Raw genomic sequence first — 14,286 nt, forward strand, 5'->3', positions numbered from 1 at the left:
CAATATATTCCTTCTCAAATTTTCCCTTATTTATAAAAATAAGGTTTTCCAAAATACATATTGATTGTATATTTCAGTTTTCAAAAAAAAAAGTTTGAAATTTAAGCAATGCTTTTCAACAACGGCCCTCTCGTAATATATGTAATTTAAGTAGAACTTTATGAATAAACACTTCAGTTGGTTCTCCAAATGATATACATGCATAGGTTTCGTCAACTAATTTTTTTCTAGACCTGGAATGTTTATTACATTATTTACATGACTTTAATGTTATTACACATAAAAGGCACACCCATGCTTCAAATTAAATATATGTACGTAAGTAACTTTAACATCAGAACAAATTATTTATTGCTTTTATAATTAATTTTTGAAATAATAATATTGAATCACCTAATGACCGTAGCAGTCGATGCGCACCTTTAAACATTTTTAATGAGTTTTTATACCTCAAAGACAGGATTTATTAAAACATTGAACCGATTTAGTGTTAAAAAAGATTCAATCAATCTAATTTTGTAAACTGCACACCTAATTTAATATTGTTTATGTCATCCTTTTGGTTAATTATAATTTTTAATGGCATTGAATGAACCAACCAAATGAACTAAATTGAATGAATTTTTAGTAAGTGCATTTATTAATTTTCGTCAATTTTTCTTTGATCGTAGTTTTTAAAATTACCTTATGTTTATTTGAGCTTTCCTTATCAGAACTTTTATGTGTAACTAAATGTGTTAAATTAGATACCAATCCGGCGACAGAGCTTGAGCTGATGTTTGGATCACTTTTGACAATTATAGATAAATTATTCTTATATAAGTTATGCTATGCTCTTATCATTATTTTTTTTTTTCACTTACATATTTCAAATTTATTTGGGGTAGTTAAGTTCATAAAAGAAGAAATATGTGAAAATAGAAACACTAGAGGGGTCATCACCCAATGATAACTCCAAAAATCATATTGTGACCCTCACTAACTATATCTTTCCTCCAGCATTGTCCACCCTACTTACTATTTCTAAACTGGTCTGTAACAACACCTGGGTACTTTAACTTTTGATGTGTGTGCTTAAACCTTATTTTACTTTTTCTTTAGAAAAAAGAAGACAAGTGTTGGTAAAAAAAAAATCTCGTTAAATCAGTAAAACGATACATGTTTACCTACAAAGAACGAAGAAGCATACTTGTAAAATTCATGGTTTCGAAATGATCAGAGTAAGTTTACCGTAAGAAAAAAAAGAATCCCGAATAGGTAAGCTAGAGTAAGGATCTGAAGAAGAAGAAAGTAAAAGTGGTTTACTGAGAGATCTGAAGAGAGTAAACAATTCATTCAATGTTATTTCATTCTTAAATTCAAAAACCTTACCTCCAAATCGGTTAAGCTTCACCTCATAACTCTGGATTTGGTAACCAAACAGATTAAATAAATTTTGAGAAAAACGTAGCTAAAAAGGAGCAAAAACAGCATTTTTAGAAATTATCGTTGTTGTTTTTTTCTTGTTACCTTTTGTGTAAACAATATAGCGCCTAAACGCGTGTACCAATTTTCATGAATGGTCATTCGATTCGGAATGTCATGTAGATGATGTATGTGCCTTTAAGGGATCACGATGCTGTACATCCAGTAGGAGAGAAGTATGTATGTAAGGCCACAACAAAAAACTATCACTACTAATAATTTATTAAGGTTTCAATTTATCGAGGAATCGGTCTAGACCAAAAAACAACTCCGTCTTTTATTGTTTTGGACCGATTCCTCGCTAAATTGAAACCTTTATATAAATATTTTACTGTCACTAAAAAAGCTAATACAAATTACTAATAACCTCAGTCCTATTTTGATCAAATTTGGCGGACGAAGAGGACAGAGTTCCCTACATAACAATTAAGCGCGCTCTGCTCTTACACTTACTAAAGAAATTTATTGCCACCTTTTTAAACTATCCACCAGTGGACCGATTTTCATAAATAAATTGTCAGTTGATTAAAAATTTCATGTAGATGTACCTTTGCTTGTCACGACGCTGTACATATATACTTATAAGAGGGAGTTTGCCCCACGTATGTGAGGCCCTCTTTGAAACTGTTTTTGACAACTCCGTAAATCTATGTCCGAAATTAATAACATTTTGCAGGGAGAAGTGGTTAGGACTTCTCTACTTATCATTAAAGTGTTATCCTGCTCTTACACCTACTAAAAATGTGGTAAACGTGATTCCAGTTTAATTTTTCTGATGGAAAAGCACTGCAATCATACTTATGGATTGCAGTTGTTCTTATGGAAGAGTACTGAAATCGCGGTTTAATTTTTCTCCTCTCTTATGGGGAATACTGCTCTCTATTACAATAATTTTTCATAAAAAGTCATTTAATTGGAAAATAAAAATTGTCCCTTTGCAGTGTAAATGGCGATGCTTTGTAGTAGCGAACTTTGAAAACAAGCAGCTTCAATTTTTTAAGGAAATTATCTCATGTTAAAGAACAAAGTTTTTAAGAAGCAAGAGAAAGTGGTGCGAGTACACTGTTCGATCCTCGAAGGGATGTGCGGCCCCCCCGGCCTAGAATTTATCTGTTGGTGCTAATAGCGCATCATTGCCCAGTTGGCAGAACTGGAGAAGAGGAATGAGAGGGGCTCCAGTGTGTGCCTGGGAGCTCTAGTCAGTTGCCCTTGGGCTTCTCAGGAGAGTATAGGGATGTATACGCATATCAGTCTTGTCTGCAGCTCAGCCATCTTTTGTCTTGTGGCGCGTCGGCAGGCGCATGTGTCTAGTGAGATTTTGTGCCTCTAAAGTCTACTCTGGTCATGACCATGATATATTATTTAGACTCTAGGACCTTGTATAATTTTTATCTTACTTGGTAAATATATAAAATTTTATTGTATTTTCTCCATCATTTAGGTATTCTGAGTGTCGGTGGCGTCCCCACCCTTCCCTTTCCTTTAGGAGTTTTCTTTTATTTTATTTGACCTCTTCCAAAGACTCTTCATGGTGCCGAAACCCCGGAAGACACTCAGAATACCTTTGATTGAATTTTGTTTTAAAAATTCCATTTTATATTTTAAATTGTATTGAATTGTCATTAGTGCCTTGTCACTTTTTAATCTTGTTTTAAAATTTATATTTGAAACTATATTAAGTTTTCATTAGTCTATATAGACATGTCTTGTCTATGCATTTTCACATTTGAATTTTGTTTTAAAATTTCCTTTGTTAACGTTATGTTTTTTGTCATTAGTCTTTTCTATCTTTTGTCTTTTCTAATTTTGTTTTAAAGTTAAATTTCTTTTTTAAACCACATGTTATTTGTCATTAGTCTGTATATGTTTAGTCCATTGTCTAGGGATTCTCAATTGGTTTTTAATTTTTTAATTTTATTGTAAATTAAATTTCTGTCAGTAAGTGTCAAGCCCCACTTATCCGCCATATCTCACTTGTCCTCCCTAAGTCCCAGCCCCCCATTGACCTAGTACTCAACCTCCTTCCTCCAGCCCATGACAATGCCCATTCCTTTAGTCAGTCAGTCAAGTTCCTCCCTGGCCATTCCCTAAGTCAGTCAGTCAGTCAAGTCTCCCCATTACCATTCCCTCAGTCAGTCAGTCAAGTTTCCCCATGGCCATTCCCTAAGTCAGTCAGTCAAGTCTCCCCATGACCATTCCCTCAATTAGTCAGTCAAGTTTCCCCCTGGCCATTCCCTTAGTCAGTCAGTCAAAATTTGAAATATTTCAGTCTAAAGTCAGCACCGTGCAACCCTTTTATGAGCCAACTTCCAGACAGAAGAGCCAACGCTTCATTATCTTTCAACAGTGTCAACCTTGACTACACTGGCACTTACAACGACAAGATTGTGCCTTTGCGGACTGTCAGGTACAAGAGTCATACCTCGCCACAACCACGTCAAGAGTGATCAGCAGATTCGTCAGCAAACTGCTCCTGCCCCGAACACAGTGAGTGGAACTCTGGCGAGTCCACTGCGGGGGAGGATGTTCGATCCTCGAAGGGATGTGCGGGCCCCGGCCTAGAATTTATCTGTTGGTGCTAATAGCGCATCATTGCCCAGTTGGCAGAACTGGAGAAGAGGAAGGAGAGGGGCTCCAGCGTGTGCCTGGGAGCTCTAGTCAGTTGCCCTTGGGCTTCTCAGAAGAGTATAGGGACGTATACGCATATCAGTCTTGTCTGCAGCTCAGCCATTTTTTGTCTTGTGGCGCGTCGGCAGGCGCATGTGTCTAGTGAGATTTTGTGCCTCTAAAGTCTACTCTGGTCATGACCATGATATATTATTTAGACTCTAGGACCTTGTATAATTTTTATCTTACTTGGTAAATATATAAAATTTTATTGTATTTGTCTCAATCATTTAGGTATTCTGAGTGTCGGTGGCGTCCCCACCCTTCCCTTTCCTTTAGGAGTTTTATTTTATTTTATTTGACCTCTTCCAAAGACTCTTCATACACATTAGATTTTATATTTCTTCCTACTTCAAAAACCTTACCGGACTCTAGAATAAGAAAGACTAAAAAAAAAAAAAAATGCATTAATATAAGGTGGATTCGCAAGAAGTTCAATGTCATCACGATCATATAGTTCTTGTTTAGTCTTTTAACTAACCAACCGTTGCAAGAAAACGTGCTTGCGATTCAACAAAGGGGGATATAAATTAAACCATTTTTGAATATAATTGTAGCTTATTATTGTCATTAAACGTTGGGAAATGGAACTATCTTAAAATATCTACTTAAGTTCGCATAACACTGTTTTACTATCTCCTTAACAAAAACTTACAGTTTAAAATGTTAAGTATAAGGGTTGATTAAACGCCAAAAGGTACACAAATCAGAAGTACCCAACATTTCATTAGTACTTCATTGATATTATTTAAGTAATTTTACTGCATTAATTTTCATTAACATTTTTTAGAATTATTAGATGTCACAGACCCTTATGCTGGCCATTTTCATCTACAATATATTTGTTCAAGTAGCACACCATTTAACTTAAATTGATTGATTGTAATATCTTTTTATCTATATATATGCATTTTAATAAAATTTGCATACTTTTTAGGACAGCTAATTATTCCAGCATTTTACTATAAGTAAAATTAAGGGGACTAAATTAAATTAAAATTGAGAAATGAATAATTATTGTTGAATAATCTACTTGTTAGTAACTGTGTGTTATCTGTGCTCACGAATATTTCGGTGAGACGAATTCAAGACTGAAATATTGTTTTAGATCCTCCGTGATTCAAATTTTTTAAACAGTAGCCGACTCTAACTTTGTCTTTTTCTACTTTAACAAGCATGAATATGTGTCAGAATAAAGGGCACATTAAAGAGAAATCATAAGAATAATTTGGAATAGAGTTAAAATAAAGTACCTATTTAATAACGAAGATATAATATACATTTTATAACAATTATAACAAAAAAATATTATAAATGAAGTGGCCAGCATAAGGGTCTGTGACATCTAATAATTCTAAAAAATGTTAATGAAAATTAATGCAGTAAAATTACTTAAATAATATCAATGAAGTACTAATGAAATGTTGGGTACTTCTGATTTGTGTACCTTTTGGCGTTTAATCAACCCTTATACTTAACATTTTAAACTGTAAGTTTTTGTTAAGGAGATTTTTGTACTTTTTGGATAGATTTTCCTTTTTGTCTATTTTGTATAGTTACATATCTGCTTTACAGATTTTTTTAAAATTTGGAATAAGCAATACTATCATTATAACCTGATAAGGTGTTAAGTCGGAACCGTAACTACCACTGAAGAGATCTTTTTAAAGAATGATTATAGTTGTGGTCCACAAACCATCCTCAATAACAATTTTTTTGAAAAAGCGTTTTGAATAAAATAGGAAGGTATTTGTACGTAAATAGAAAAATTAAACTGCGATTTCAGTACTTCCTTTTAAGAGGAGTAAGAAAAATAAACTGCGAATACAGACAAAGATTTTGAATCGAACGGCAATTCATTGATGTAAATCGGTTCACTCATTGATTATTTTAACGATTGCAGTACTTCCTCTTGGTAGGAGTAAGAGCATGATGGCACTTCACAGCCACGTAGAGGAGCTTTAACCGCTTCTTCGTGCTAAATTTTAACAATCGGACTAAGGGTTATAGAAATATTGGTAATAGTTTTAGAAAGGGCCTTATTTGGGTGAGGCAAACTCCTCTCCTTATAAGGCACAGCATCGAGACTTTCAAAGTGCAAATCTGTACAAAATTTCGATTCGAATGATACTTCATTCATGAAAATCGGTTCACGTGTCGATAATTTGAAATGATTGCTATACTTCCCCTTAATAAGTGTAAGAGCAGATCGCCGCTTTAATATTACGTAGGGGAGCCCTAACCCTATCATCCTACCAAATTTTATCACAATCGGGCCGAGATTTACTGAGTAATTAGTAATAATAATTTTGGAGGGGGCCTTACATAAAGGGGGCTAACTCCGCGCGCATTCGATGTACAGCGTCGAGACCCCCAAAAGGCACATCTACATAAAATTCCGAATCGAATGACACCTCATTCATGAAAATTGGTTCACGCGTTTAGGCGCTACGTTGTTTACAAAAAAGGTAACAAGAAGAACAACAACAAGAAGAACAAGAACAAGAACATTTTCTGAAAATGCCGTTTTTGCTCATTTTTGGCAACTTCTTTCTCGATACCTATTAGATGTGGGTTGTTGCAAAAAAATTACAGCTATAAAGGAGGGTTTGCCCCATATTTTAAAGAAAATTTGGGAATTTTATCTTTTGTAGAAAAAGAGAAAAAAATTGTCAAAGTTGGGTGTTTTTCAACGTTACGCTTTTTCGTGCAGTTTTTGATGGTCAACCCTTATACAACTGTCCTACCGGACAGTTTTAATCAAATGATAGGATGCTGGCGTGTAGAATAAGCTGTCGTTTCTTCTGAATCTGCATGTAATGTATATTTAGGCGCCACTATCTTTATCTGCTCATTAGTTTTTCCATAGCCTGAAGACAGCCAGTTATCTTTGACTTTAGACACTGCTAGTTTTCCAGCTAAGACTACAGTTTTAGGGTTATTTTAAATTATCTATATCTCCTTCTTACATGCTTTATAGATGAACATTTAACAGTGACCACTGTCAATGCGTCAAGTATGCAGCAAATACATAGTACCTGTGATTTTATACAAGGCTAGCTTCTCTTATGGCCTCACTAATGTCCCATTGCTGAACTAAAACTGAATTTCTTTCTCACTCACTGTGGCTTTGCCACATGAAAGTACTGATTATTTACTAATTATAAGTTTGGGACGCTGCAGAGTCCACATCCCATTTAAACATTGAAGAATGTTATCGAAAGTTAAAAGAAAACATCGATTCCTATGTATTCGATTACACTTTCGATTACTTTTGTGCAGTTCTTTAACTTACTGAATAAGGTTATTTAAGTAAAGCCAAAGTTTATTTTCTTAAGATAGTACAGCTATTAGGTAAATTACTTCATAGTTTAGATTCAAAGCCGTAGTTGAGCAGTGCCTCTAAAATTCTACACATGTTACTAAATGGTATATTTATAATAACGAATTGGAAAGAGATGAATGTTTTAAAAATTTAATTCCTTTTCTTTATCTGGGAATGGCCATAATTAAGGTAATTGTGATTACCCGTAAACACACATGAGAGGAGTGTCTGTGAAATCACACGGGCACTACCTAGCAGTCACATTGAGGTTGCTTGTGCTGTTACATTGTATGTAATTCAAATCTGTATTCACAGATCAAATGCTATTGCAGTAGTTTAAATAAAGTTCACTCGCAACTTATGGAGAAAGCTGCCTCTACAGATAAATGTAAGTCTAGTAATCTCCTCTACGCTAGTCAGATCTTGAGTGTACTTGGAGGTTTGCAACTGTTGTACTGTTGCAGGTGAAAGGTCATTAGTGAAACCCCCGTTGTTACCTAAGCCTAAAATTATCTCACCCTCTAAGAAACCATTTAAAGCTAAAGCTGAGCCGATAAATCCGAACTTAGAGGAAGTTTTGGCTCAGAAAGATAGTCTACCGTCGCAGGTGTTTGTCCAGCCGGTAATTTCAGATGAGCTAGTTGAGGATGTGCAAAATTTGAGTTTATCCTTGTTGTGCAATGATGTGTCATCTATTCTGCAAGATCGTGATAAAGATCTGTCTATACAACTGAATGATTCGGAGCTTAGGTAAGTTAAAAAATTATACCAAGAAGACTCAGATGTTTACAATTTCTTGTTATATACTATATTTTTAATTTACAGCGCACTTGATTCCGTTGAAATATATAAAGAAAGTGATTCCGAACTGAGCGATACAGCATCACAAAGAAGCGTAAAAGCTTTTAAAGAGGATTTAGACAGTATTAGCGCTAGCGATTCCTCTGTTGCTTATTGTATAGCTAATGAGTTAGCAACCAGTGAGAAAGTCTATATAGAGACTCTGCGATTGATTGTGTTCAGGTATGTGATCATATAAAACTTTCTTTCTTTTACGCAACTAAAATATCACCTACAAGGGGAACTATACATCTTCCAGACGTAATAGAAGTGAAATAAGCATGTCTCAATCAGTCGAAAATGCAAATATTTAATCTAGTTTAGCGATCGATTCTCTTAAATGTTACTGGAATTGGGAAGAACTACTCATTGTTTAAAGAAGTTTTTTTTATTAGAAGCAAAAGCTATTCCTCCCTTTCTTCTTACATTTCTCACATTCTTTATTTGGAGGCTGTACTTATTCTATTTTTTTCTGCACTTTATTTTTACACAGTCGGAAGTTGCTATAGGTGCCAAAATTAGATTTATCTAGATATCCATGGGTTGTAGCAGAGCGGTAACGAAAAAGTGTATCAGAGGACAGTAGCTTGATATCATTGGTGAAAATTCTAGTACGTCCCTAAAATTTTATTGCCAAACCAAAAACGTCTGGTCAAAACTTGAGAATGATATAACCCAGATGGACTTGAAACTTGAAGAAAATTTACAATAAAGCGAATTTCTAGAGCTAGCAGAAACTTCTCTCCGACATCCTTGTTTTAAGTATTAAATAATAATAGCTGTGAATTTGAACACAGGAATAGCCAGTGATACCTCTGTTGCGAGTTGGCTGGTGAAGATTAGGAGTAAGTTATTGAATTTTAATTACTAACCCTTTAAAATCGAGAGCCCTGAAAAAAGCCAATTGTGAAAACGGAAAATAATTTATTTTGTCGCTGTGAGAAATGCACCTTACTCCGGCAAACGATTTTCAAATTTTTCCGTTTTTTTATTTATTTCTAATTTGGTATTAATTTGCATATGGGATTTATTGTTCCTTTTGATATTTAGTAATATATTCAGCAATTGCCTATTAATATTTCAGGAAACCCAAGCTTTTCCCTGAAATGCGCTTTAAGTTCTGTGTACATTATCTATATTAAAGGTGAGCAATCTTTGCGTCCTAGAAGGCACTTTTGTCACGTCGCGGGCCATAAAGGTACCTGATGTATGATATATGATACCTACCGGATATAAGGTACCTATATGTTCTCCTACACCATTTGTGAGCAAAAAGGTGTACCTGATGTATGAAATAAAGACTTAAAATTAAACTAACATATTGAATGTTCAACGAAATTAATTTAATATACACATTAAAATTCTTAACCTTGAATTACATGCGTAAATTTTTTATAAACTAGTCAAATCATTTTGCTAGTTCCCCAACCTAATCTGGGCCATAAGCATCTCATAAGTGAGCATCTCTCGGGCCATACTTAGCTTACTCCTGACGTTTTAATATTAATTAACTGTATGCTTTTTGCCGAAGCGGTTTTACAATACAGTAAAGGTACCATATATATTACCTATACCTAGGTCCTTTATTTTATTGCCTCTTCGCGAATCATGTTTCTGAACTTGATAATGGTGGTTACTGCGAGACTGTTCAGAGTTATGCTGGGTCCTAAGTCTAGTTTTATGATGGCGAGAAGGGAATAATAAAAAAGTGACCCCCAAAAAACCATGTTGTACCAATTTTCATGAATGAGGTGTCATTCGATTCGTAATTTTATGTACATGGGCCTTTTGGGGGTCACGGCTCTGTAAATAGATTAGCAGAGGAGTTAACCCCATGTATGTGAGGCCCCTCCAAAATTATTATTACTAGTAACTCTGTAAATCATAGCCCGATTTTCATAAAATTTTGCAGGATGAAAGGGTTAAGACTTTCTTACATTACCATTAAAGCGCCGTACTGCCCTTACACCTATTAAGGTGAAGTTTTGCAATGATTTAAAATTTTCGTTCCGTGAACCGATTCTCTTGAATAAATTGATATTTGGTTTAAAAAGTGATGTAGATTTTTTTTAGGTCTCTTTGCTGCGTGTCTTTAGTAGAGGAGTTTGCCCCACGCATAGACAAAAGATTTCTCCATATACAGATAAAATATAAACAAAATCTACCGAGTAGTTTACGAGATATTTGAAGTTAAAGATTTCACTGTTTGAAACGAAACAGAAATTTAACTCTATATATCTCGCTTCCTATTCGATAGATTTCTATGAAATATTATACAATTATAGACAAATATGTTTCCATCTTTTATAATTATTAATTATATAAAATATAAACAAAATCTATCGAGTAGTTTACGAGATATTTGAAGTTGAAGATTTCACTGTTTTAAACGAAACCGAAATTTAACTCTAAATATCTCGTTACCTACTCGATGGATTTTTACGAAATTTTATACAATTATAGACAAATGATTTCTCCATATACAGATGAAATTTAAACAATATCTATCAAGTAGTTTACGAGATATTTGAAGTTGAAGATTTCACTGTTTCAAACGAAACCGAAATTTAACTCTAAATATCTCGTTTTCTACTCGACAGATTTCTATGAAATATTATACAATTATAGACAAAAGATGTCTCCATATAGAGGTAAAATATAAACAAAATCGGACTAAGCGTTGCCGATAGATTAGTAATAATAATTTTTGGAGGGCCTGACCTGCGTGGGGTAATCTCCTCTACTAATGTTACGCAGCAAAGAGACCTATACAAATGCAAATCTGCATCACTTTTTAAACCAAATAACAATTCATTCAACAATATAGGTTCACGAAACGAAAATTTTAAATGATTGCAAAACGTCCCTTTAATAGGTGTAAGAGCAGAACGTCGCTTTAATGGTACTTAGGTGTGCCCTAAACCTTCCATCCTGCCAAATTTTATGAAAATTGGGCTATGAGTTACAGAGTTATTAGAAATAATAATTTTGGAGAGGGCCTCACATACATGGAACTAACTCCTCCCCTAATCGATTTACAGCGTCGTGACCCCCAAAAGGCACTTCTACATAAAATTCTGAATCGAATGACATCTCAATCATGAAAACCGGTTCGTGCGTTTAAGCGCTACTTTGTTTACAAAAAAGGTAACAAGAAGAAGAACAAGAACATTTTTTGAAAATGCCTTTTTTGCTCATTTTCGGCAACTTTTTTCTCAAAATCTATTAGATCTGGGTTGTTGTAAAAAAAATTGCATTTACAATGGAGGATTTGCCCTGTATTTTAATGAAAATTTGGGAATTTTATCTTTTATACAAAAAGAGAAAAAAATTGTCAAAGTTGGGTGTTTTTTAACGTTACGCTTTTGCGTGCAGTTTTTGACAATCAACCCTTATACAACTGTCCGACAGTTTTAATTCGAGAGAATATAAATTATTGCTTAAGTTCGAAATTGAATAAAGTTCCTTTTTATTAGTCGTCACTGGCTAATCATATAAATACTGCTAGCTTTGCCATTTGATTGTTCTGGAGCGTCATGAGTCTTTTTGTTGCCAAGAATTTAAATCGAAGACAATTAACATTTTAGTAAACTATAAGTTCGAAAAAATCTGAGTAAGTAGTGTGCGGCCTCACATAAGATTTTTTGTTTTAGATTAAAAGATTTTTTGGAGGAATATAGCGAAAGAAATGGCGTACAACGAGTAATACCGGAAGCGGAGCTGTTGAAGATTGTTTCATCGCTCCCGCAATTGCTGAGCCTGAATGAGGATCTGTACAATGACTTGAAGTCCAGAGTGGACCATTGGGCTGACAATCCCAAAATCGCTGATGTCATCATCAAGAAGGTAGTGCCTTCTGTGACTTTATTTCAGCCAAGACGTACTATAGCTGTGTTTAATTATTTTTTTCTTTTTGCTTCAGGGACCATTTTTGAAACTATATACAACATATATTAAAGAATTCGAAACCCTGTGTTTACATTTAGAGGAATGCCGAAATAGGTATCCGAAATTTGCCGAAGCCATCAATGAATTTGAAGCGCTACCGATATGTAAAAGTTTAAATCTGAAACATTACATGTTGAAACCTGTTCAGAGAATACCACAGTATCGCCTATTGCTGCAAAACTATCTGAACAACATTGACGTTACCAGTGAGGAGTATGCGGACAGTCAGAGGGCGCTGCGGATTATTGAGCAGGTGTTGGTGCACACCAATGATACGCTAAATTTAGTGAGTGTCTAAGATCAGAGTGCTGTTGGGATTTGTCACGAGCGGCTGAGTTTCGAGTCTGGATATACCTTTCTTAACGTCTCATCAAAGCGCTGGCAAGTCTCAAGCAATCCGGTCAGATCTTACGAACAGCTGTTTAAACCAGCCAAGACTTAGTTCACTTCTGTTTAGGCCAAATTAAACGTTATAAGCTTTTTTTTTTTTTTAACCGGCAGAGTTATCTAAAAATGTGACTCATTTTATCGAGTGATATTCTCCATACAATCCCTTTGATGCTTTTCACTGCTGATCGTCAACCAAAATTTCCAGACTCTGGAATCTTAGCTGCTAATAGCCGTTTATCTGATTCTTTCTATATTTTATGTTTGTAACGCCCAGGACAACCTGAGCAAACTTCTACAAATACAATCCAAATTGGGTAGCCATGAAATAATCAAACCTGGTAGGAAGTTCTTACGGGAAGGAGAATTGTTTAAATTGAGTCGCAAGGAGATGCAGCTGAGGTTCTTCATACTTGTAAGTTTAAGTTTATCATTATTATTCCGACGTATCAAAAGACACTCAAGCCATATTTGTTTGATAAATCAAACATTTTAAACCAAAACCTACTTTAGTTATTTTAAATGTTGAGGCTAAGCTAAGCAGAGTTAGTTATTGGCTTAAGAGGTCTTTAGTACAGTAGGAACCTTTTATCTTCCCTATAGTCTTTACATTTTACTACCTGTCTTCCTTATTCAAACGCCTTTCTGAAATTCAATCTCTTATATTGAATATTTTTTGCTGCTTATAAAGTACCAGCTTAGTAGAACAAATGCTTTACTTGCAGCTTAGCGACTGCTTACTGTACACTACATACTTAACAATGTCCACACTGAAGGTCAACTATGAGCTGCCATTGTTGGGCATGAAGGTGCAAACTAATTCAACCGAAAAGTACGAGTTCAGCATAATCACGAGTACAAGAAGCTTCACGCTTAGAGCAAGGTAAACAAAAAGAGTACCCCTGCCAATTTATGGCTCACATTTCGAAATTCTTCACTGAATCTTCCTCACATTTTGCAGAAGTAGCAATGAATATGGCGATTGGGTGCGATCACTGCAGTCAGCCATTGAGGACAACAATCAACGCCAGCTCACGTTTGCTACAGCGCGTAGCATTGACAGTTCTAACAGTTACGACAGTTTGAAACTTGGACAAGAGGTAAGGCCTCATTCCGTTTGGTTAAACAGTTCGAGATCTACATTAAATCTGACTAGTGCTGAAATAAATCTCTGTTAGTAAAGTTCTGTCAGATAAGAAAAATTTTAATATTGACGAGCTAGACTAAACGATCTTTTAAAGCTGTGAATGGAATCTCAATCTTGACACAACCCTAAGCTCTCGTTCAAAAATCCAGAGCAGGATAGCTCACTGAATATATCTCCACTAACTAATCAGCTCAGCGAATTTGTTAACTGGTCTAAACACTTTAAAAGCTCTTCAAGTCTGTGTATGACGTATAAATTCAATGTGACATGGTGATTCGGCCACATTTCGATACAAATGAGTGTCCAGGCTATTGTTCTGTTAACATTAGATAGGGCAAACCATTGGTTAATATGCACTGAAGTTAGTTTTAGCCTAATTAATGTGATTTGATTGCTGGTGAAGTATTAAATGTAATGTGCTTGGCTTGGTACAGCCATTGTTTGTTAATGAAATGCGTTAAAAATTTCTTACTTCCCACATTGGAAGCTTTATTATCAAGGTAGCAGA

At 34.9% G+C, this 14,286-nt stretch overlaps 1 protein-coding gene and 1 long non-coding RNA gene across 8 annotated transcripts in view; both read left to right on the top strand.

Annotated features, from left to right (window-relative positions):
• LOC141459544 (FYVE, RhoGEF and PH domain-containing protein 6-like) overlaps positions 1-14,286 on the top strand; it is a 56,433-nt gene that overhangs the window by 32,521 nt on the left and 9,626 nt on the right. The window contains exons 1-10 of one of the 7 annotated variants that reach the window (XM_074138752.1): positions 143-314; positions 1,102-1,220; positions 7,772-7,844; positions 7,921-8,206; positions 8,282-8,479; positions 11,950-12,142; positions 12,219-12,530; positions 12,909-13,046; positions 13,357-13,514; positions 13,593-13,731. In XM_074138752.1, coding sequence (XP_073994853.1) covers positions 1,212-1,220; positions 7,772-7,844; positions 7,921-8,206; positions 8,282-8,479; positions 11,950-12,142; positions 12,219-12,530; positions 12,909-13,046; positions 13,357-13,514; positions 13,593-13,731 — 1,506 coding nt within the window. In that variant the 5' untranslated portion in view covers positions 143-314; positions 1,102-1,211. Of the gene's footprint in view, positions 1-142; positions 319-1,101; positions 1,221-7,405; positions 7,646-7,771; positions 7,845-7,920; positions 8,207-8,281; positions 8,480-11,949; positions 12,143-12,218; positions 12,531-12,908; positions 13,047-13,356; positions 13,515-13,592; positions 13,732-14,286 lie in introns of those variants that run through there. The other 6 variants (XM_074138753.1, XM_074138748.1, XM_074138749.1 and 3 more) reach the window with 6 other exon arrangements.
• Positions 1,233-4,347, top strand: LOC141459556 (uncharacterized). Its single transcript, XR_012461508.1, has 2 exons — positions 1,233-3,572; positions 3,605-4,347. It is a non-coding gene; the product is annotated as an uncharacterized lncRNA (long non-coding RNA).

This window comes from Rhodnius prolixus, unplaced genomic scaffold (assembly GCF_049639745.1).
Source record: "Rhodnius prolixus isolate KJV_2025 unplaced genomic scaffold, Rpr scaffold_11, whole genome shotgun sequence".
Classification (NCBI taxonomy): Eukaryota; Metazoa; Arthropoda; class Insecta; order Hemiptera; family Reduviidae; genus Rhodnius; species Rhodnius prolixus.